This window comes from Lissotriton helveticus, chromosome 12 (genome assembly GCF_964261635.1).
Source record: "Lissotriton helveticus chromosome 12, aLisHel1.1, whole genome shotgun sequence".
Classification (NCBI taxonomy): domain Eukaryota; kingdom Metazoa; phylum Chordata; class Amphibia; order Caudata; family Salamandridae; genus Lissotriton; species Lissotriton helveticus.
The window spans coordinates 577450041-577472521 of NC_136073.1; the positions used below are offsets into that span (position 1 = coordinate 577450041).

Below are 22481 nucleotides of genomic sequence, written 5' to 3' on the forward strand. Positions count from 1 at the left end.
GGGGCGTTCAATACCAGCCATGCTTCTGTATTCTGGACTACCTGTAAGCGGTCTAACAAGGCCTCGTTAGCCAAGACCAGTAAAGCATTACAGTAGTCGAGTCGGCTCAAAACTAGCATCTGAATGCGAGTCTTCCGTGTAGTTTGGAAGGAAAGGAAATACTCGTCTCAGCAGACTCAACACATGAAAACAAGAGCTCACCGTATGGGCCACTTGTTCCTTCATGTTCAGGCTCTGCTCAATGTGATCCCCTAGATTTTTTACTGATGTCTTTGGGACGGGAAAAACACCCAGCTCCCCTGGTCACCACTCTGGTTTCCACAGCAATGCGGCCTCTCTGAAGAGCATAATCTCAGTCTTCCCGGCATTTAATTGTAGAAAATTGTTACACATCCATATTGCTAGCATGCCGGAAGAGAAGGTGGTCTGGGCTGTCACAGAGGATTTGTCAAAAGAGAAGGTAAGCTGGGTATCATCCGCATATGATATTGGCATGAACCCATATGTCCTCAGGAGATCGGCTAAGGGAGCAACATAGATCTTAAATGGGGTAGGGCTTAGGCAAGAGCCCTGAGGTACTCCCTTGGTCAATTTCTTGCTCTTAGACCTATAAGGGCCTAGGTTAACTATCTGGGAACGATCAGAAAGTAAACTAGTCATCCACCGCAGGGTCTCTCCCTTTATCTCAGATTCCTCTAGTCTCCTGAGCAAAATCTGGTGATCGACTGTGTCGAATGTCGCAGAGAGAGAGCTAACAACATCAGTAGAGTGGATTGCCCTCTATCTAGTGTTATCTTGATGTTGTCTGTGACAGCCACCAGGGCTTTTTAGAAATAGAGTAGTATCCTTTGCTGATAGATTACCTGTGTGAGCTAACTAAAAGTCTGGTTTCTATTCACCAACAGATCCTGAACTCCTTACCACCTTAACCTGAGGGGCCTGGACATGATATTTGGCCCAGCAACTACGTTTTGCTGAAGAATTTCCAGTAGACCAAGAGTTTGGAGCCCCGCTGGAAGCGACCTGTTCAGGTCCTCCTTGCCACTCGTACAGCCGTAAAGGTCGCCGGCCAAAAGAACTGGATTCATTTACACCATTGCTGCAGAGTGCCCCTGCCCTTGCCCTATGAACAATTACCCCTTTTTCCTCTGCCAAGCTCACATGGACCCAAACAGAGGCCGAAAATGATGAAATACTAAATGCGGCAGTACCCCCGGAGATCAAAGCAATTGAGGAGCCCCTTTCCACTGCCACGACCTCTCCGGGGCTGACCCCCTTTTCATCGATCCTTCCGTGCCTGGAGTCACTAGGTACAGTTTGCGCTCCTGACGGAGGGACAGTGCACCTAAGGAGAAGTCAGATTATCTAGGGACGGACTGCACAATTCAGGGTGTACTTGTCAGTAGTACCAGCGGTGTTAGTTTAGGGTGAGGTGAGATTGGTGCATTGTTCTGACATTGGACAGGATAAATCGAATGTGCTCCTCTGGAGGGGGGGTACACTATCCTGGATGATGTGGGATTCATTGCGAGCTAGGACTGAGCAGCTCCACCGCCGGTGCTCAATAGCGCCAAAGTTGATGAACAATAGGAGTCTACCAGTGAGGCTCAGACAGACACTGGGAACACTTGCCCCTTGCCATCAGTTTTATTGCATTCCCTTTCCCTTGTTTCATAATGAATCCGTTTGGTCGGCCTCTTACAGAGAAGGAACAGTCGTTTGCACCTCAGCGCCCAGTTCGAGGTTGGTCCATGAAAAGTAAAATTCTTTTTGTGTCAACAGTTGCGATCACACTAATAATTGTGTTAGAGATATCCTGGTTCCTGGATGAGAAGTATCCTGTGGATTCCTTCGTTGGTACAATACTGATTCCTCCTGAACACATTTTTGTCACTTTGGCCCCTCACAAAGGAGAGCATCAAAAGTCTTATAAGTAGAATGTATATGCTGCTATAGTTGCATAGAATTTCATCTGACATACACCAAGTAAATGGTACATGGACTCTCTCTGGATATTTCTGGGGTATGTTCATGTCCTGGGCTTGGAAGATTCTTATCTGCCTGATTTCAGTTGCTGCATTATCCTTACCTGTTGCCATTGCATACATTGCCTCCTGGCTTGTTGCGCTTATTGTGTAAATACCTTGATACCTATGTCGCGATCTGTGGATCTATCCTGAAAGTCGGGATAGATTGAACCCAAGATCCATGGGAGCGAAGATGTATTCTCTTCACTCTGATAGGGTTCAGTTATCTCAGTCCTCTGAGACAAACTGACGATACACTGATACCCCCAAGGAGTGGAGAGACAAAGAAGGACCACCAGGGATGCCTCACAGGAGAGAGTAGCTGAAGGCGGACAATCCTGTAGAAGGGTGAGACAAATAGTAGGAAGGAGATTATTCAAAAGAGGAAATTATGCATCACAAAAAAAAGGTAATTCACCTTGTATGCCAACCCAGACTTACCATTATCTGGCGACGAAGAACTTGAATACAGACTTCTGAACAATGTGGTAATCTACCACTAACACCTTGCATGAGATTACTTTGCTCTTGTAGCTGGTTTCCTGATAAGGTGATAATGGTGAAAGTCTTTCCAAATAAATCAGTATAAATAATAGTGAATGTCTCTCCAAAGGAAAACAATACCGCTTAAGGGCTTCCTAAAATCCAGTATGAGGAATAGGATCTTCCAAGGACTAGAAATGCTCTTAACGAATCATTTAAATCAGGCAGGTTTTCAATTGACTCTCTGTATATACAAAAATAAATGCATGCATAAAATAAAGTAAAAAGGTTACCTTAGCTTAGGTAGCGTTTCCAATTCGTTCCGTACAGAATTGTCACTCGTTAATAATAAACACAATAAATAAACATTCAAAGTACTGCCAAAAGACGCATCACGCGTCCAAATAAAAAAGACAACACACACCTCGCGTCCGAGGCTGAAGAAAGCGGAAACCGGAAACGCCCTCGCGCTTGCAAAGAAAAGCGTACAGTTGTACGCTAACCGAGATGAGAGCAGAGAGTCTGAGGAAGCAGCATAAATAAAGGCTGCTAATCCGAAAGAAATAAGTGGAAAAAGGCAGGCGAAGATGACGCTGGGAAGTCCAAGGCTTATCCAAAGAGAAGGGAACTCGAAGCAGGGAAGGCAGAGAATCCTCCAGAAAGTACTGGGGAATACGGGAAACGGGGCGTGGTCCAATACCGGAAAAGGAAGGCAAGCATCTGATGACATGAGCTGACCATCTATATGCTGAAGCAGGTCAGCTGATCGCCACCAGGGTATTCTGGGTAAGCATACAAGCCTTGAACCGTACCAAAGCATTCTGGGACTTGTGGTCTAATGGAAAAGGAAAGGGTGGGAGAGGCCTGACGGCTGACAGTCTAGGCCAAAGACATCCGTCCATGACACTAGTGCCACGATTATGATGATTACCAATATTAACAACATTATGTTGATTGACGAAGGTATCTTTGAATATTGACCACTCAAACATCAGCTTGTAGTGATAGCTAATGTTTTCTGCAATATGTTATCTGTTTCTAGGTAGTAGTGACATGATTTAGCGAATGCTAAAAGGAGGGTCTGTTGTAATAAAAATGTTCTAGCTGAGTTTTCCGTGCATCGTATGTCTTAAGTTAGCATTTGCGGCACCATTTTATTTCCAGCTGCCATTTTGAGTCATTATAAAAATGTATTTCTGTCTCTCTCGTGCTGTGCCCCTGCTGAAAGAAGCTGCAATAGTTTTCATTTCTCCAAGGTTGAGCTTTGCTGTGCTAATGAATACACCGTCTTTGTCTGTACATACCTTTCTCACTAGATAGGCCTGCTCCCACCCTTAGAGTGGCGGGTGCAGGCAGGAGTGACCTTGACGTTGAGATAGCATCTGCTTGGTCTCAGGATTGAAACTCATCCTTCTGTATTTTCACTGTTCACTAGCTACCAACTGGAAATTTCCAGTCAGTGCGGGTCTTTACTGGTTCTTTTGTTTGTATAAGCTTTATTCGAGACAATTCTCATAAAAGCACATAGAATTTAAAACAATTGCACAATAATACATGATTACAGGTAAAAAAATTCATTAAACATAGAGTGCAGCTCATACAATGTTTACATACAAAAACCATTTGTGAAAATAATATTACGTAAATCGTAATTAAAAGAAATACCTGGTTACCTAATTCCCCCCAGAGACCGTCGTCTAATTGCCCAGGCCCAGCCCAGGTATTTGGCTACCCCTATGACTATCGAATCCTGAGTTGTTGTACATAAGATTCTTAAAGCCACAGCGCTGTCGCGTGTCCCCAGGTTTTTACATACCGGCGTGAGCCATTTTCTCCTCGGTTTTGAGTAAGCTTGACATACAAATAGGAAATGGCCTATGCTCTCCTCGGCATTTTCACATGCTGGACATAAGTTATTGGTTGGTCTGTACCAGCCAGCTGTCATTTTCTTCAGGGGGATAGATCCAGATCTTAACTGAAAGACGAGTTTCCTGTCCATTGATACCGTGATGTTATCCCAGTAGTTTTCTAGGGCAGGAAAGATTTTTATCTCCAGGAAACGACCAGACATAGAGTCGGCCCTGGTGTCTTTCAGCAGCTTGCCACCCACCCAATCCCAATATTGTTCTTTGAGGGCTTCTTTGCTAGGGAAGATCTCTCCCACAGGGTTATTCCAAAGATTTGAAAACCCTAAGTTAACTAGCATGGACTTCAGATGTTTTAGCCATTTTATCTTGTGGAAGATATCTTCCTGAATTATCCATAGAAAACCCTCCGCATATTGTCTTATTTCTGGAGTCGTCCAGAGGCGTCTCCAGTAAAGGACTGGGCGCAATCGGGCTCTATCGGCAATAGAACGCCTACCCAGCTCCAGAAACAGTGGGGTTAAGGGGGTGCTCTGTGGGAGTCCTGTGATCCCTCGCAAAAACTTATTCTCAGAAGTCTGTAGAGCCGCAAGACTATCCCAAGCCCATAACTCCGCGCCATATAATGTGGCACCCAAGACCTTCGCGTCATACACCATAAGTGCGGGTTTTATAGGCTTTGTCTTAGATTTACGGTGTTCACCCCTTAAAGCACCTGAGAGCTGCTGGTGTTTTAAGACCACTTTATCCACATGATGTGTCCAGCCAGTGCCCTCTGCGATCTGTACTCCCAGGTACGTAAATTCTGCGACAGTATCTAACCTGCTGTTATTTAAGGTTACCTTGGGGTAATTCCTACGACCTGGGGAGAAGGCCATTAATTTTGTTTTTCCCACATTCACCTCTAGCCCATGTTCAGTGCAAAAAGCATCGAAAATGTTTAGTGCACGTTGTAGCCCCATAGGGGTCTTGGACAAGATAAGAGTGTCGTCAGCGAACATCAGGATCGGAACCCTGGTGTCCGCTAACGACGGGGCGTCTACACTAGCCTTCAACATTCTCTCAACAATCCCGTTAATAAATAACGAGAAAAGTAAAGGGGCCATGGAACAGCCTTGCCGGACGCCCCTTTCCACTGGGAAATCCGTGGTTGTCTCCCCGCTTCCACCCCACTGGACTCTTGCAAAGTTGGATTCGTGCAATCGCATGATTAGTGTAAGCAGATCTGCAGGAATCCCCATCTTTTGCAGAACCAACCATAACTTAAACCGGGGGACTAGGTCGAATGCCGCCCGCAGGTCGACAAACGCGACATACAGGCAGCCCCTTCCCAGTACAACAGTCTTCCACCGCAATATGGTGAAGCGGAAGACCTGGTCAATGGTACTGGTTGCTCGCCTGAATCCAGCTTGGTATGGAGAAAGGGCGTTGTTATCGTCAACCCAGTCCATAAGCTGGTTTGTTACCATTCTCCCAACTACCTTCTGCATGGTAGCTATTAAGCTTATAGGCCTATAATTAGCAGGCAGTGAACGGTCACCCTTCTTGTGTATGGGGATAATGGTTGCGCCTTTCCAGAGGTCTGGGACCACTTCCCCCTTCGCTAGGGCATTTGCTACAAGGAAGGTATACCTCGCCCATCTAGTCACATCGTATTTAAAAATATCAGGGGGAATCCCGTCTGGCCCTGGCGCCCTCCCACATTTCGCGGTACTAATGGCAATTTCCGCTTCTCTAAGGGAAAACAAATCATCGGGTGCATAAACTGGTATTATACTGTCCGCCACCACAGGATGGTTGACTTCAGCATACTGTGGTCTGAAATAATCAACCCAAGCATCTTCTGCTACATTGTTATCTGGCTTCGCAGGGCCAGCTCCTCTGCCCCACTTAATGATTTTCCAAAATGTCCTGGAGTCTTTGTTACCTGAAGACTCTTTTAATTCGGCCCAATGGTCTTCATCCCATTTCTTTTTAGCTCGATGAATGGCCATTTTGTACAGTTTCCTATTCTCTATTACTGCAGCACGGTCCCTATTCCTTATGGCTTGTCCCAGTTCAAGTCGTGCCAATCTACATTGACTATCAAACCACCTTCCCACATCTTTAGCTTTCTTCCCTTTCCTGTTTTTGATGAAGAAGCATTGTTTTAGGAGGGAGAATAACTTGTTGTGGATTTCGGTGATACCACTATCCCCTGGAACCACTGGAACCGCTGCTTCCATCGCGGAAATTGCACTATCAACCACATTATTAATATAGGTCATAGTAGCCTCATTTGCCAATACCTTTGGCCATTTTAACCTGCGTTCATCGTTACTCATGACCGGGATATCATCATTTGTTTCAAAAGAGTTTCCCACACCAGCGTTCCACCACCTATGAGTCACACAGAGGGGGTTGTGATCACTTTCAACCCGGGGCCTAATAGTCATGTCAACAACCCCCTTCCACAGCTGGAGACTACACAATATGTGGTCAATTCTGCTCCTGCTGGTACCGTTATCAAAAGTGTAGCCGCCCTCCTTGTCCCCTGGTGTCCTCCCGTTAAGTGCTCTTAAACCGTGTTCCATACAAATTCCATTCAATAATAAAATCTCTTTTGTCCATCTCTTAACAGGTTTTAAACATAGAGAGGGTACTCCCCAGAGATTGTCCTCTTCATTCCCCAGGGGGTCATTTGTACAGTCCAAGGGTTCAAAAGTCCTGTTGAAGTCTCCTGCTATTATCATCATACTTTCTTGGGACTTGGCCTCTATGGCAGCAGATAACAGCTCTATGGTGGGTGAGTTAATTACATTGTTACCTCTCGCATAGACATTATACAAATCTATTGGTGGACCCTTGCCTGTGGAGATTCTTAATACTTGTAAATCACTACTTCCCAGGTCCAACATTTTGATGTTAATGTGCAAATCCTGTTTGACCCATACAGTGAGGCCTCCCTTTGGCCGCCCTCTTCCACCTTTTTGTGCTGGTATACAATAGTTTAAATAACCAAAACAAAAAAGGGGATCGCAAGCCCAGGTTTCTTGAAAACAGCAGATATCATACCCACTTATATAGTTCACCCAGGATTGGGAATCCAACTTACTGCCCAACCCCGCAACATTCCAGGATAAAAGCATACCAATGCTAGCCACAGAACCATCAAGAGTGTTGGTGTTTGGAAATGCTTGAGGTGTCATTGGACTTTCAGTAGAATTAATCGGCCTTTCCCGATCATCTATGGGATCTACAATCGTATTAACTGTCATTGAGGGTAGTGTCATAACATTGGTGTTTAAAATTCCCAGTCTAGAACCACCTTCTTCAGCCAAACTCCCCGTCTCAATATTATTAACCGTTAGGTTTGTAACTATAGTATCAACACAAACATCACAAACCCCTTTTGGCTCATTATTATTCCCACATTTCCTAACTGTACTGGTTTGTCAATATCCCCATCCAGGGTCCTGCCATCCTACATGAGAGTTGTAATTTATGTATGTGGTATGGTTACGACCAACTGGAGGAGGTGGTAAAGAATTGACTGGCCATGATACAGTAGGGGGGATTAGGGGTTCATTGAGCAAGCTAGTCGTTACGCTAGCTGGTCGGGGGTAAAAAAAAGTAAGGTCCACAATTCCAATACCTCCCTTGTTTGTTCCCCATCCCTGCCTAGTTATCCATCCCGCCACCCTTGGATCTTGGAAATTAACCACTATACAGTCCCCACCCAAGGTTTTCGGTGTGTATCCCATCCAGTCTATTCTCCTTACCCCTATGATTAACCCGTCGATGTCACCAGGCAGAGGACGATTTTCCTTTAACCAGTGCATGATCTTGTTTTTAAGCGTCTGGAAAGTTTCTCTCTGTCCTGAGGGTAATGGTGGTACATTTATAAAAACTGCTACGTAGGGGAAGGAATCTGGAGTGAGATTAATCGGGGGGTTTCTGTGAGGTGGCTTTACCAAGGGCGGTGGGATTGATTTAGGAACTTGGGGGACGGGTTGGGAGGCAGGCTTCAACGCCTGTTGTTTGTTTTTTGATTGGGTCGGTACTAGAGTTTTATCTACCAGCGGGCATACATTAGTCCTGTTCCCTCCCACCGGAATGTTTGAGGCTATCTGTATGTTATTAGTTGCTTTTGCAATTGTTAGTGCTTTGTCCACTTGGGGACAAGCTGTAGCCTCAGCACTCTTAGTGATTGGAGGATTTTGTATCTGGGGAATTGTGGACTCTGTGGGCTTCATAGTGTTCGGCTGAGATAGAACAGAACCAACTTTCGCTCTGTCAGATCTATCTGCGGGTTTTACAGTTGTTTTGGCTGTAAGATTGCTTTGCTTGGGAGGTAAAGGAGAGTTATTTTGGGGCCTTCTTCCCTTATCCTGGGTAACAGGGTTACTAAGGACCTGAGACTTTGTACTTGCATCCACCCCAGTGTTCGCTTTAATCAGCGATTTTGTGGAGTAGAAATTGTCTAATGTTGTCTGCTCGAAATGATTTAGCCTATCTGTAAGCTTGGCAATTCTATCCTCAATAGGGGTAAGCAATGATCTAAGTAATTTTTCCAACTCAGGGAGCACATTTACAAGTGATAACACATTTTCATTATTTGGTGCAGTGGAGTCAGTACAAGAGTTGTCTTCTGTGTCTTGGCTGTCCAAAGGGGCAAGATTGGTGTGTGAGACACTTTCTGTACTTTGAGTTTCTTCAGTGACGACCTCTCCAATGTTCACGGATGTGTGTAGCTTCCTGTGCTTTTGAGGGGGTTTGGCCACCATTTTACATTTTCTTACTGGGGCTGGTCTTTTCCTTTTAGACCCTAGCTTAGGTTGGGCCGATGTAACCTGAGCACCAGAATCAGGGAGCGATGTAGATTGGATATTACTCCCACAAGGATTATTCAATTCTGTCACAACGTCCTTGTTTATTATTTGTGCTTGACCCTCAAAATGTTCGTTTGCAACAGGGAGGTTCACTGATGATAAAGGGGTTACCAGGGTGGGGTACGCTAGAGTTGGAAGCTTATCCATAGAATTCTTAAGTAATTCTATAGATAATCTGCGCTCAGCGCGCCTCTCTGCCAGGGATAGCTCTTTGTCGATTGACAATGAACGATTAAAATTTTTTTTATCTAGGGGGCCAATTGCTGGTGGACCAGACTCAACCGGGGGAGTTATCAAGTGGCTAGTAGCAGAACTTGTCGATGTAGACATTGCCATAGTCATCACCAATCAAAACCAACGTGTCAATGTCACTTACTGGAGAAGATACTATGGGTCGTTGGTAAGGGGGGTGGCCCAGCCCAGCCTCCTGAGGCCCCGGACGGCCACAGACGGTCCCGCCCTTGTCCCGGGCTTCTCCCGGCGCCCTCCCGCGCGCTCCCGCGCAGCGGGTATGTCCACTCCTCTTTGTAGGCGAGCTTGAGTCACCAAGGGGGCGGGGCCGGCAGGGAGAGGAGCCCAGCTGGGAACGGGCGCGCGGGGACTCCTGGTCCGTGGAGTCCACCCGCTGTTCCCTCGCAGCCCTGCCGGTCACCAGGTGATGCCCCTTTCAATCAATCAACAGCCGCTGTAACCGCGAAGCGGGACCCGCGCAGCGGGTCCGGCGAGCAGCAGCGGCTCAGCAGGCTGGATCACAGAATGTCCGAGGTAAGTGGCGTGGCTTCCAGAAAACAACAAATCCGCTGGTTCTAAATTGCACTTATTGTATCACCATGCTTACTGAAGTCAGTCCCTCTGCAGCAATCCAAGGAGGCTGGTCAGACTGGACTCCACTCAAGTGTATCCTGAATAAAGTTTACTTGGTTTGTATTCTCTACTGTCTGACCTACTCTTCATTTGTATGGAAGGCTGAGAGGTGGTTGTGAGTGACCTGGTCACTTCCTTCATCCCCTTGTGCATGATGGAACACTGGAGTAAGGGTGGTCTTAAAGATACAGGTTCAGTTTAATGCTCTAGCTACATGGTTTTTGGGCCTACATCCTTTAGTTTTCCCATTTTAAAAAGAGAGGTTTGTGAGAAATATTTCTAATCACTTTATGATATATGTATTTCCACAATTGGGATATAATTATGAATATAAAACATAACTGAAATGTGCCCAGTCATTCAAACTGCCCAGAATTATTTTCGAAAATTATTTTCCCCCAATATCCAGTAAATTAATAAGTCCGTAGTTTTTTGGGGCTTTCCTGTCTCTCTTCTCGTGGAAAGGTCTGATTACTGCTCCCCTCCACATTTCAGGGATCTGACCTGACTCCAATATTGCCAAAAACATACAGGAAACAAATTCCACCCACCAATCTTGCTGGGATTTTATGATAATTGCAGGTAAATTATCAGGTACCACAGCCTCCCTCCAGGGACAGATATGACCACCTGCCACTTCAACATCTGTTCCGTATAACTCACCTACATATTCTTCCCATGCTGCTTCCTCTACTACATAGGGCATAGCCCCATTAGCCCTACCTAATGCTTCCTTTATCAAATTCCAGAATTTACGCAGGTTTTTAGATTCAATCATTTCCAGCAAGTTTACCCAGCATTTCTCTTTATAGGTTTTATACTCCTTCCTTACTTTACTTAGATTTCTGTGCCTTATTGGATCATATTTTTCCCTTAGAGTTTTTTCTTTTCTTCTTATTACTCTTTTCTTGGTTAAACACTCCACGTTAAACCAGCTAGGCTGTTTGCCTTGCGTTGGGTGCTTTTCAATTGTGCACGGTTCCTTACTTTTTAGTTCTACTTTAAGGCACTTTGCCATTTCTTTTATCTTTTCCTCGAACCAAGACACTTTCTTAGTCCTAGCATCTTCCAAACCCACTTCCCGTTGAAATTCAGCTAGCTTTTCAGTATATTGCTCTGTTAGTCTTGTTGTCAAACATTTAGGGTACTCAACTTGTTGAGGGAGAACTATTTCTCTAAAGCTTTGAGATCCCCTTGCTAGTTCGAATTGCAGAATACTGTGGTCACTACCGTCACAAGGAGTTATCTGAAACCCCTTGATAAAGTCAAAATTCCACGCATGAATAAATACATAATCAATAGGGCAAAGTTGGGAACCTATCTTAAAGGTCTGCTTTGCCGGGCAGTCTGTTTCCCATCTGCCATTTAGGCAAAACAATCCTTTTAGCCCCAAATATTTGCCTAGCTTCACTTCTTGTTTAGCGATAGTACAATTTGGAAAGATCACTGGGGAAATATTATTTGAGCTCAAGAGATCTTTAAACCAAGGGTCATATCTCAAGGGGTGCAGTTTATGGTTAAAATCACCCATTATAATTATTGTATCATTTTCAAATTTTTCACACAGTGTATCTAGATCATTTTCAAAATGTCTCATTTCTACCTTATATTCTTCGTTTATTCCCCATTGAATGTAGACATTTACAATTATGATGTGATCATACAACCCTTATGAGCCCTGCAGGGATACATCACTGACCAGTAACCATTTACATGTCGTATTTACAGTCAAGACCCTTTTCGCTATCTTAGTTGAGACGAGAGTCATAATGTCCCCGGCCGGGCGACCAAATCTTTTTCTTCTTCCTGGCTTATGTAGTTGCACAAAACCTTCAAAGACCGGGGTGTTGTTGCATAGCCAGGTTTCCTTCAAACCTATTATCTCAGCTCCTCGGGCTAGGGTTTTTATACTTTCTACTTTCATCTCCCCTCCTAGCCCATTTACATTCCAGGATAACAGGTTCATGCTATGCGACCCCCTCCTCCCTAATCAACATCACTGAGATGGTTGTCAACGGTATTGTGCCCATATGGGGCGTTTGGCCAGCTATCTTTGATGGACCAATCCCACCAAGGGATACCTGTCTCGTGGTTCTCAACTAGCATTCTCATTTTTTCTGCCTTCTTCCCAAGCCTGAATGACAAGCTAAAAAGACTCTGTCGTGCTGATTCCTCTCCTCTGTTGGTCTAGCTGGTATCAACCTTATCCCTTGTTTTGCTATCTCTTTTTCCGCCCTTACAATTGCTGTTTTTACCAAACTTGAGTGCAATAATACCCTAGTAAGTTCTTTCCCATTGTTATTATTGCTGAAGCCTACTTGTTTTAAATCTTTTGATCTCAACTCCCTCAGACTAGGGTATTTAGAGAAGGAATATACAAGTTGGAATGGTTTAGGGGATAACCTTCCTGCGTTTTTTTCTCCCTTTCTCTGTTTCGACAGGTTCAAAATATAGCCACAGATTATTCACATCTTTTGCAGGAATAGCACTCGGTTGCTTCCCCTCCTTTGCATTCCATTCTCTTCCTCTTTTTACTGAGACCTCTTCCCTGTCTAATATTCTGTTCATGTTCATTTGCCCCTGTGGTAATTTCCATGATTTAGCTACCTTGACCTCTCCTTTATTTGATGGTGCTAATTTTACTTGCTCCTTTCTTTGCACCATTACTACCTCCCCCACCCTTGTGGTATTCTTGGGGATCCTTGTTGAACTCCTATTTCTTACAATATCTCTGTCTTCTTGGGGGATTACAATTTCTTTACTCCCTTTCTTCACAACTTTTGGGATTCCTTCCAGCCTTTTTTTCACTGCCCTCAACTTCTTTTTTAAGGGTGATGTTCTTCCCTTTACTCTCCATATGTTATATCGCCTATAACTTAATAGGTCCTTCCATTTGTTTACCAACATCGGGCATCTCTATATTTAGATCTCCTGATGTTCAATTATTTGCTCACAATCCCTCTCCTCTGCCTTGCGATGGGAGGTCTGGGATCTGAGCCTCTCACTATCGTGGGCATCAGCCCCCTAAATCCTTGCAATTCCCCTACAATCTTCTGTAATTGGATTTCGTGGGTTTTTAGGATACTATTATTTAACATTGCCACTTCTAACAGCAGTTGCAAGGTTTTTTGTAGCCTTAACATTATATCTAGCATTGAGGCTGAAGCTGTCGCTGATATATCTATACCCAAAGTATTATTACGCGCTGAGTTTTCTACAAATTCTGCTCCTTGAGTTTCATGTTGCTCCGTACTCTTTGCGATTGTGGACATTCTAATCTGGTCACTTCTCTGTTCTCTTCTTGAATTGGTTAAGTTCATCCCTTCACAAATCATATCAATGCGATCTGACAGGGAGGAAATCCGAGGTGAGGAAGATAGTCTAGGTTCCGGGGTGACCTCAATTGAACTTAGGTTCAATTGGTTACTAAAGGGTACATCCGACCTGGTTACACAGTCCTCTAGATCCACTTGTTCATACAATAGATCTTTATTCATTTCAAAATCTTTATTTCGGTACATTAGAACCATAAAAGATACATAGAAACGCATACAATTTTTGATACAATTACAATAGTCCAATTAGAAGTTCATGCAAGCAATTTATACAGAAGAAACATGGAATGGGGAGTACATGACCATTACGCCGTTATTTTAAAACATAAATATTAATATAAATATATTAAAAAGGCATTAATGGTTAAAAGAGGGAAACATCATATTTAGGCTTGGATTCCTCAACCAATCATAAAAAAATCCAGTATTATTTAGGTATTAAACAATTGATATCTATATATTAATACATGGTACAATACAAATGTCTATAACATTTCATTAAGACAACTGTGTTGTTTATATCGATTTTGAAACAGTACGGACAGTTCACTAAAGTTTTAGGCCTACTTTGGCTCGTAAAAAACTAATTGCTAGCAGAAATCTACTGATGCCAAAGACAATTAGTTGTGCAGTGTCAGTTTTTAAAATCTTTTCCGCCTCTTTGCATGATCTCATACCTAGGTTTAAACAGATCGGTTTGATCCATTTTTTCCTAGCTTTGGCATATGCAGGACAGAAGAATAGAATGTGCAACTCATCTTCTTTGGCTTGGGCATAAAGTACACAAAGCATCTATCTTTTCAGTATGATTGCTGGTCCATCTTGCGACAGTTGTTTTAATATTCAATACACCATATCTAAATTTCATATATAGTGTTTTGGCAAGTGGGGGATTCATCTAAGAACTGCTCAAAGTATGCCCTATCTTTAAACAAAAGGAACCTACACGTTAGGGTCCCACCCGCTAGATCATGTAGCACACTATTTTGGATGTATGCCCAAAAAGTAGTTTTAAACACCTTTTTTGAAGCTTGGGTCAATGTCATCCCAGAACTGCGATAAACCGGTCCTTTTCAGCCATAGACAAACATGTCTAAGCCATGTAATACTTTTGTTCTGGTCCAATTCCATTATCTCTTCTAGACCGGCCTTATAATCTAACAACTCCGGAGTTGACCAAAGTCTCACCCATAATGTAAGAGGTCTTAAAATTACATAGTGATCAGTCCATTTTATGTTCAGATGAAGCACAATTGGTATTAATGGTGTACTTTTAGCCATTCAAAACCTTATTTTCCCGAAAAGTTTTGTGGGGATTTAAAGCCATGTATTTAGTCTTGCTGATGTTAATCTGAAGGCCCTTATTCTTGCAATATGTTTGGAAGAAATGTATTACACATTGTAACCCCTTGAGTGTTTGCGATATTAATATTGTGTCGTCAGTGAATAGAAGTGCTGGTACCAATTCTCCCCTTAATTTTGGTGCATCGTTTTTACAGCCATTCAAAAAATTTGGAATATTGTTGACAAATAATGAGAATAACGTGGGTGCCAGTACGCACCCCCCTATTATGGGGATTGGTTCTGTTAGTTCGCCCCTTGGACCCCATCTAACCGTGGCATAATTATTTTCATGTAGCCTCATAATCTGTTCAAGAAGGTTAGCTGGCAACCCTTGGCATCTCAATGACTCCCATAACAAATCCTGAGGAATAGGATCAAACGCAGCCTTAAGATCTACACAGGCTACGTAGCGATGTCCCTTTCTTAAGTTTACATATTTCCAACATAGAAAACAAAATCTCAAGACCTGATCTAAGGTACTAGTTTTAAGTCTGAACCCTGCCTGAAATTTTGAAAGAACAGTATTTTCCTCAGTCCATATATTTATACGATTTAAAATTGCAAAATCCTTCTTTAAAATATCAATTAAACTGATAGGGTGATAGTTTACTGGGTCGTAACGATTACCCTTTTTAAAAATAGTAAAAATTTCCTCCCCTTTCCATATTTCTGGGATTTCTGCGCCCGCTACTATATCATTACATAAGTAGTTAATGTAGGGGTCCCAGACACTGATTTCATGCTTAAATAGATCTCCCGGAGTTTTGTCAGGTCCGGGCGCTTACCCTGGTTTAACTAAATTGATAGCCATTATTGTTTTATCTAAATCAAAAACTAACTTATCTTCACTTGGACTAATTGGTAACCCATCATTGGATGAGGCCCTACCCCTCTGTGGCTGCGTATAACCTTGTAAAATGGTCAACCCAAGTAGCTGCATCAAGATAAATATCTTTTGCTTCCTTTCCTGTTTTATTTCCTTTGGCCACAATACCCCAAAAGCCCATTTGGTCCTTGTTCTTTGCAGCCATAAGTAAGTCGGACCAATTTTCATCGTCCCATGTTATTTTAGCCTTCTCCAGGGTTTTCCTGTACTTAAGCCTGGCATCTTTTATGTTAAACATACTGCCATTTTTTATGGCCTGTATTAAATCCGACTTGGCATTGCGACAGTCCTTATCATACCAAGGGTTTCCTTCACTACAAAGGGTTTTTACATCTCCACCAGTCTTTTTTTAAATTTTGGATACCAACGGAACCAATACTGTCAAAAAATACTTGTGTAGTTCTAGAAATGCATCTTCCCCCAATGGTGAAGTTAGATGTGTGCCAAAAGTATCTGCGAATGTATTCTAAATGTTTGCCAATACGTCGCCACGCTCTAATATATGTGCCCACTTTAAAGAGCGGCGGTTATTACTGACTATGATGTCATCAGGGCTCACATCTACCATCTCATTACTCTGCATTGCAGATGGGAAAAGCCAATCATGGAACGACAGTTGGAGCGGACGGTGGTCACTCTCTATTCTCAGATTAACTTTTAAATCTATTACATACGACCAAACATCAAATGATACCATTATGTAATCGATTTTACTCCGAGAATTGCCCCTGCAAAATGTGTGGGCCTTTGGTGTTCTTTATTCAAATCTGGGGTTCTCACTGTCTTTTAAAATGTTTTCCTACAAAGTCTTTAATTGATTTATATACTTGTGCGCCTCCTTTTACTCCACCTTGGGTGCCTTCACTTGTATCTTTATTTCTTTTAGAAGACCTTTTTGCCACACCTTTAGATAATTCCATGCTCTCTCCGCGGGACTCATTTTCAGGCACAGTTTCCCTAATGAGGCTATCTGGCTCTTTCCTTCCTTTATGGCTTTTGATCTTTTTTGATGCCATCATACAATGTCTTTAGCTTTCCAACTTTAGATAGAAATGCTTGTTTACTTAAGCTGTATTGTGTTTAGTCCCCTTTCCACCAGTGTATTGCGCTGCTGTTTGCTTCTCCCCCTCCCTTCTTGTAAGCATAATTGGGGGTGTCAATTTTCTGGATGTATGACATTACAACGCATGCTTTTACCACGCATGCCTTTACAATGCAGTTTTTACAACGCATGCTGTTACAACGCATAGCGCTTAGGGGTGCTGGATAGTGAATAGTTTAATTTACTATTCCAACTCCAGTCCCCGTGGATAGTAGGGAAGGTGTTGGATAGTAAATTAAATCTATTCCCTATCCTAGAGCGCCCCCCAGCGCAATGCGTTGTAATGACATGCGTTGTAATAGTTGCGTCGTAAAGGCACTGCGTGGTAAAAGTTGCGTTGTAAAGGATGTTTCCCCAATTTTCTATATCTTATAAACTAGTGCCAAATTTGGTTAAGGTTTTCATATATAAGTCGATTTAAACACCGTTATTGGTCCACTTACCTCCGCTGTGCGTAAACAGGCTGAGCTGACCAATTTAATTCCATCCGCTTCCCTTCTTTTTCACCACCATGTTATCACTTGTTTTCACCGGTGCCAAGGGATTCATTCAGCTTTCTCAGGCACAATTCCCTTGCCTCAAGCTTGCCCCACACACCACATGCCTGCTGGACCATCGGCTTTTACCTCCAGCCTTATTGACTTTGCCCTTATAAATGAGGTAACGCCACCTCTATCCTTGATGCCTCGGTACTCGGTACTGTTACCACCCGTGGCAGCCTGAGGGGCTTCTCTGCCTGCTGTCGCGTCTTTCACCTCGCGCCTCGTTCCTTGCTCCCTGGTTCTTGCCAATCGTCCAAGAAGCGCACGCTCGCGAACGTGATCAGCGTGGGCAGCGTCGGCCTTGCGTCCATGTTCTCGGCTCTTCGTTCTTCATTCTCGTCTCCTCCTGTTGCGTGGCGATCAGCAGCTCAGCTCAGTTCCACACACAGCAGGGACAGTAAGTGGAGGCATCTACATGCAGTTTGACAGAAAGCTAGATCTTGGATCAGAAAGAGTGCCATTTGTATTTTGGTGTAAATTTGTTCAGTAGTTTTGGAGAAATTGAGGTTAAAAAAATTGTATATGTCACGCTGCGGATGATCTGCCAAACCGTCAGATCTCCTTCTGAGCTCTGACTGACTGCCACCACATAAACCAGGGAGTGGTGGCAGCCATCTTAAGACTCAGTCCAAGTCCTAATAAAAATGCAAAAAAAAGAAAAGACATAAGGGGGAAGGGTAGGGATACCCTGACCACCTAGGCCTGGTGTTGGGGGGTCCCAGAGGACTCCACCTGGGGCCAAAAATGTTTTTTTTGTTTTGGAATTTTGTCCCAAATTCCCAGAGAATATGTGAATCCTCTGCAAAATTGGAAAAAAAGGTGGGCGTTGCACTTGTGTGTTTTTTGAAAACCCTCCATGGTGGGCCAGGACCTGAAGTGGTAAGGCATTATTTTTTTTTAGGGAAGGGGCCTAAGCCTCTGAGAGGGCCCAGGTACATCATGCTCTGGGGCCAAAGTAAAAAAATTAAGGGCCTACTTAAGCCCCGCGGACTCCATGCCTGTGGCTGCAATGTTTAAAAAAGGAGAGGTGGCTGCACAGCACCCCCTCCGGAGCCTAAAAAAGGCCCTGGGGACCCCTATTTCGCGTTCTAGGAACCGACTGACCTTCGGTCCGCAGTCCCAACACCGCAATTACAATGAGACAGCACATGGTGGGGTCGCATTCTCCCATTTCTCTATGGGAGCTTCTGCTACACCTGTAAACTGGCCGTAGCACAAGCTCCCATAGGGAAAAGGGAGATTCTGTTAATTCATGAACCACGTGGCAGGCTGCCTGGCACATTTGCAGGGATTAACAGGCCCCAACCAGAGGCCGCAAAGAGAAGGAGGCCCTGCTAGGGAAATCCCGGCAAGGAAAGCCTGTCGGAAACCGAGCATCGTAATCCCAACAGCAGAAATGTTGTGCATTGGGATTAGAGGCTGGTATCTGATTGGCTAACAGGCTCCTCGAGGAACCAGTGCACTTGAAAGTCTGGCAGTAATGGACAAAGTCAGTGGCTTATCAAGCGACATCTTACATTTGATCGACTAAGTCCAAGTTTTCTTGGCTTCTCAGACTCAATGACATTCTGGGTAAATTCCTTTAGCCATGCAAGATAACTTGAGGGTTTTCTACATTTACTTAAGACACAACATAAAGTTTTCATAGTTCATAAATAAGTTTATTAAGAAGAAATGAAGGCACAACTACATAATGTAGTACAACAAAGTTTTAAATGTCGACTTCCTGGCATTGTGCTGACTTTTATTAATATCTGCATGACAGTATGTCACCTTGACCACTTTTTAATGTCTTGCAGGAGGCTCGCATGGATCATGGAGGAGGAAGAGGACGAGTCTGAGTGAGTGCTATGGGCATTAAGATTGTTGTGGAGAATGTGAATAGTCAACACACACAAACATACAGTTAGTTTTCTAAGCAGGCACGTGTGTACCTAGGATCACTGTAATGTCTTTATTATTTCAGTTACATGCCTTCTTCTGTCCTTCTTCATCTCCTCTGTAGCCTCTTTGGAATATCTTAGCCTGCTCAGCATTTGCAAGGCCTCAGCCAACATAACATTTCAATGCTGCAAAAACTGTCATCAGCTTGTGTCAAGGAAGACTACCTCATATAGCGGCAGGCGACATTTAAAAAAAAAACCTGCGGCAAGTGGATGCACAACTTTGGCGGCTGATCCTATTTTCATGTCTACCTACCACCGATTTTAAACAAGCATTTGCAATGCAATCGGTCCCCCATTTATGAGAGTTTGAGCTATTGGCATTGTAAATGACAATGCCTTTTATTTATGGGTTGTTTTTAAAACAGATAAAAAAAGGCGTTGCCATTTACAATCCCAATAGCTAAAGTCTCGCAAATGCAAGACCTATTGCATTGCAAATGGGTACTATAAAAAATGTAAAAAGTGTTGGGAGCTAATTGAGAAAATAGTGCTCAAAGGATGTAATGAAAGTCTACCAAGCAACAACACATGTAACAGGGGGTGTCCCATGGGAGGTTACAAAATCAGACAAGGCGGAACTAAAGAGGTACTACTAAGCCTTTTGACCAATGAACAGCCACAGTTTACAGCATACAATGACACAAGCCAATAAAAAATGTGGGCGGGGGAATGGGCGGTTCTTCAAGTACCTACCTCAATACAGCATGCCTCACAGAGCAGTGCATGTGCTGCCCAGGCTTGACCTAAAAAGCAGAATGCAGGCAGGACGCCCGGCAGCACAAGTATTCCTCCTTCCTGGCAGTGAAGAATGCTTGTACAGCCCAGCACTGTCCTAATTGCAAGTACATTAAGTTAAGTATGCTGTGAAGCCCCGGACCCTGCTTTAAGGCAAGTTTACCAGCAGGGGATATTGTGCCGGGCACTTACCTGCTGGGGTGCCAGGAGTACCCTGCAGGTCCGACACTCAAGCTTCCCTGATAATGAAGTAACTTTCATGAGCACTAGCATGGCTTCAGGCAATGTAAATATCTTAATGTGATTACCAATAAAATAATGGCATTGCCTCTCCACTGACAGATAATGTTCCTGGGCTTTGTGTTTTTGATATATATATATATTACCTACAGCCGGTTGCCAGTAGGTAGTTATAGTTAGGACCTAGTTACCATTGGAAAATGGCAACATTCTATTACCAATAACTTTGGCGCCGATTGATGAATCTTCACGAAATTTCCAAAACAAATTTGTTGTTGAGATCAGCTCCTGTGTTGGGGGTGATTCGTCAAGGGGGTGCTGAGAAAAAAGGGGGTCCCAAAATGTGTTTCTTCAATGTTAATTTCCATAGGAAACTTTAGACAAGGTTACAGGTCGAACAGGTGAACAGAATTACACCAAATTTGGCAGGGAGAATGGTCTTGGTTTAGAAAGCACACTTTTTTTTATTTGGTGTAAATCCGTTCAGTAGTTTTTGAGAAATATCGAAATTTACAGATATCGATATTTGGGAATTCTGCCATCTGATTGGCTGAGGCGTTACGAGCATGAGCTTGCTGCTGATTGGCTGCGAGCGGTGCAAGCGGTTGCAACTAGGAAGTGTTGGCCGCCATTTTGTGATTCTGTTGAAGCGAGTAAGGGGAAAAAAGGGTGAAAAAAGTGGGAAAGAGAAGGGTAGGAGCACTGTAGCCTCTGTGGGGTGTTTAGGGTGTGCTATAGAGGGGGTGCGAAGCAAAGTAGTCACCCCTACTGGTGTGAAAGTGCTGGGCTAAGGAAATTAAGTGAGGTATTGCGTAGAGTGTGATGCTGCTAAGATGAGGTGGTGTGAGACTCGGGGATTAAAGCGTGAGCCCAAAGTGTGTGTCTTATGCTGTGAAGTCATGTGCCATGGCCGCTGCACTACAGTTGTGGAAGTAGTGTCAGCATGTTTTTAGAACTACTAAAATGAACTACTGACCCGTACTGGTCTGAAAGTCCTGGGGTACGGAAAATATGTGAGGTATTGTCTAGAGTCTCATGCTGCTAAGCTGAGCTGCTGCCGGACTCGGGGATTAAAGCTTGAGGCCAAACTGTGTGTACTATCCTGTGAAGTCATGTGCTCTGGTCACTGTGCCATACCTGTCCAAGTAGTATGAGCATTTAGTTATAGCTACTTGGATGAACTTTTGTTTCGACATTGTAGCTTGTGTATGGTGCTTAGGGTGCATTATAGAGGGAGTGCAAAGGTAAATTTGTGCGTATCAAATCAATTTGGTATTTGTGAAGTGCTAACTACTCACTCCTACGGGTGTGATGGCGCTGGGGGCGTAAGCTGAGATGCTGACGGACTCGGGGTAAAGTCGAACTACTGACCTCTACCAGTCTGAAAGTGCTGGGTATGGAAATCAAATGAGGTATTGCCTAGAGTGTCATGCTGTTAAATTGAGCTGCTGCTGGAGTCGGGGATGAAACCGTGAGCCTAAACTGTGTGTGGTATGCTGTGAAGTCATGTGCTCTGGGCGCTGTGCCACATGTGTTCAACTTGTGTATGGTGCTTCGGTGGTGTTGTATAGGGAGTGCAAAGGTTAATCAATACAGTATTTGTAAAGTGCCAACTACTGAGAGAGATGGTCTGGCCGCTGCGCCACAACTGTGTGGAGAATAAATTCTGGCAAGGGTCCGGGAGTTGCCGCTATCTGGCCCTAAAATAGCGGGCCTAAGTTGTCAGTTATAGGGTGGCTCTAAAAAGAGCCCTTGTGTTCATTAGGTGGAGCTACATATAAGAGCGGATGCACAGCTTCAAGTTATTCAGGAAAACGTGGTTTCCCTGATCTGTGAAGTGTACTCCCTCACTTCTGTACATATCCGCCGTATCAAAACATATATTATTGTTGTATATGAACGCCATTTTGTGGTCTCTGAGGTATGCAGAGACAGCTTTGTTGAATTTTTTCTGAGATTTTTCAATCTGAGGACAGAATTGTTTGGACCATTTCCACTTCTGTCTTTGGCATATATTGGAATATACAAACACAGTTTGAGGCAAAAGTAACATCAATGGTCCAAAGGTGTCCTTCATAAGCATTTCCAAACCTACCCCAGTCAATGAGCCTAGGTCGTTTCCACCAAAGTGCACAATCATAAGGTCAGGGTGTTGGATATGCAAACAGGTTTTAACCAAAGGCAACAATTGGTGCCACTTCAATCCTCTCTGTCCAAACCATTTAATATCCACATTTTGTA

At 43.7% G+C, this 22481-nt stretch overlaps 1 protein-coding gene across 1 annotated transcript in view; it reads left to right on the plus strand.

Annotated features, from left to right (window-relative positions):
- Nucleotides 1–22481, plus strand: part of CNGB1 (cyclic nucleotide gated channel subunit beta 1) — a 1191945-nt gene that overhangs the window by 576956 nt on the left and 592508 nt on the right. Inside the window, 1 exon segment of the mRNA XM_078668834.1 lies at nt 19119–19160. Within this exon segment, the coding sequence (XP_078524960.1) occupies nt 19119–19160 (42 nt within the window).